Consider the following 2,685-nt stretch of genomic DNA (forward strand, 5'->3'; position numbering starts at 1 on the left):
CTAGTCCAACGAGGACGTAAACAAAAACGGCTACTCTTACCTATCCTTATCCTACCCATGAAACTGGAGTTGGAAAATAATCGCATCAAATGATTTTTTTTATCTAAATTCACATCGATCGATTTTTTTATAGAACAGCGAAAACATGATTTAAATCTGTGGCCTCTATGGCACGCATAGATCACATCGAATGGTCCATCTGTTTGGTCACGCATAGATTATTATGTCTGCGCGAAAAGATGGAACATCTCAATTTTTTTATTTTTTAAACTTATTTAATAAATAATTTTATTAGTAAACCTCGAACGAAAATATTTTCATCGTATAAAACTTTTGGTTACCCCATTGTTAGTGGCGTGGGAAGATAACACCACCACACAAGTTGGTTGGCGTGATAGGCTTAGATAAGACAATGCTACCACGCTAGTGTGACAGGTTTGGGTAAGACAATGCTACCACGCTAGTGTCACGGTGCCAGAATTGTGGCGAGACCAAAAAATTCATGTGGTGAAAACATATTTTTTTCCTGAGATTTAGTAATAAAATTATTTATTAAAAATGTCTAAAACATAAAAAAAATTCCATCTATCCTGATTCATCAGTTTGGTCAGTTACATAATCTGGCAAAGGTTACTCGCGTCCCATTAAATTGATTGCAACAACAAGCATGCGATAACATCAGTGCTCTACACATACATCTGAGGGACTCTGAATAGATCTCTATGAATATAATGCACTAACTGAATCACAATTGTCACGAACATCGTTTTGCTTCTCAATTGCATCATACTGCCACTAGATTGAGCTAATTGAATCAAACACTATATGTACATAAAGTTAATCATATCTCTAACCTAACTCCGAGCAGCGCGCGCGTGTGCGCCTGTTCATATATATGCATGCAGATCGATGCATGATCGATGCGATCTCAGCTAATAACGTTGCTAATTGGACGAGTTGATCCGTCGTCGGGTTGATTTCCGGCGATCGATGATGAAAAATCAGTTCTTGGATGGCGAGAGCTCGAGGATCCGGCCGGAGAGGGCGGTGACGAGCGCCGCCTTGAACCCGGGGTCCCTCGTCAGCGTCACCGCCATCTGCTCCGCCAGGTTCTTCCTCGCCACCTCCGTCGACGGCCCGGCCGCCGCCGCCGCCTGCTGCTCCTGCTGCTGCCGGTGCTGCAGCCGGATGGCGCCCTCGCTCGGCGGCGTCGGCTGCTGCTGCTGCTTCGCGGTGGCTGCGGCTGACGACGAGGAGCTCTTGCCGTCGTGCTGCGGCGGCTGGCCGTGGTTGTGCTCGCCCTCGTAGGTGGCCACCAGTATGGTCTTGTCGTCGGCGCTCCGCTGCACCTTCTTCTTCACCGGGCACGCCGGCGCGAACGAGCACCTGAAGTAGGCGCGCGGGCATGGGTTGTCCTTGGTCACCTTCTGCCCGTACTTCCGCCATTGATACCCATCCTTCACCACCTGATCCAACCAAAAACCACCAAGGTTTAGTTCACCACCATTAACAAGATGATGATTACGAGGAGATTAATTGAGTGCGATTCGTCGCTTACGAGGCTGAGGTCGGAGGGGTCGGCGTGGACGAAGCGCTTGGACACCTTGGGCTTGCAGTCCTCGCGGACGATGCGCTTGGCGGCGGCGGCGGCCGCCGACGTGCACTCCATCTGGTCGGGGGAGACGTACGCGGCGGCGACGAACGGCGGGGAGGGCTTGCGGTGGTGCGCGTCGTCGAGGGTGTCGGCGCTGCGGATGCGCTTCCTCGACAGCGAGACCGAGCCGCCCCCCGACGTCGACGACGACTGGTGGTTGCCGGCGTTGTGGTTGCCGGCCGCCGCAGCCGCCATCATGTCGTTGACCTGGCCCTGCAGCTCGGTGTACTTGGCCACCACCGCCCTCAGCATCTCGCTCAGCTTCTTGTTCTCCTCGCCCGCTCGCCGGAGCTCCGCCTCCAGCGCCTCAACCTGGACACACAAGACCAGCAACCAATTAAGGAAAAACTCAAGCCTTCCTCCCAAATCAGTTCATGGCTTCCGACGTCACAACTGCCCACACACCTCGTGATCCTTCTTTACCGCCAAGAAGTTCTCCTCCACAAGAACCTTTATCGGCGCCGCCGGAGCTTTCCTCGCCGTCGACGGCAGACCGACGTTGAGGTCCAAGCTCAGGGATGACTGCCCAATCCAAGAATCCATGTCCTCCCCCCCACCACGCCGCCGCAAGAACTCTTCTTCTCCGCACCTCGCAATTGAACACTACTAAATAAACAAGACAAAGAAGGCGGCGATCGAGCGAGAGCCGAAATGCGCACGAGCTAGTGAAGGTGCCATGGCGTCGAGGAGGGAGCAATATATAGGCAAAGAGGGTGGTGGTGGTGGGGAGATCGAGGACCGAGGACGCATGTGAGTTCGGTAGGGATTCAGGAGGAGGAAGAAGAGACCGGGTTGGAGAACGATGGCTCGGAGGAGGAAGCATCTTGGGTTTTGTCGCCGTCTTGGTCTTGCCAGTAGAATAATATTCCTACTAGTGGTACTAGTACCATTTCTGATCAGGAAAAGCTATCAATTATTTTTTTCTCTTTTTAAATTATCAGTGTGGTTTTCATTTCAGCATATGGCTAAAGGTAGCCAATAGGAGCAAGTTCAATACGATAGCCATCCAATTCATATAATACCAACCTATA

General features: G+C 51.4%; 1 protein-coding gene across 1 annotated transcript; it reads right to left on the minus strand.

Annotated features, from left to right (window-relative positions):
• Positions 1 to 596: 596 nt before the first annotated feature.
• LOC102715402 (WRKY transcription factor WRKY28-like) lies at positions 597 to 2,250 on the minus strand. The gene is made up of 3 exons (XM_040525377.1): positions 2,060 to 2,250; positions 1,559 to 1,966; positions 597 to 1,466 (listed from the first exon to the last, which is right to left on the minus strand). The coding sequence occupies exons 1-3, from the start codon at positions 2,195 to 2,197 to the stop codon at positions 1,002 to 1,004; spliced, it is 1,011 nt and encodes a 336-aa protein (XP_040381311.1). The 5' UTR covers positions 2,198 to 2,250; the 3' UTR covers positions 597 to 1,001.
• Positions 2,251 to 2,685: the final 435 nt, after the last annotated feature.

Source organism: Oryza brachyantha, chromosome 6 (assembly GCF_000231095.2).
Source record: "Oryza brachyantha chromosome 6, ObraRS2, whole genome shotgun sequence".
NCBI lineage: Eukaryota > Viridiplantae > Streptophyta > Magnoliopsida > Poales > Poaceae > Oryza > Oryza brachyantha.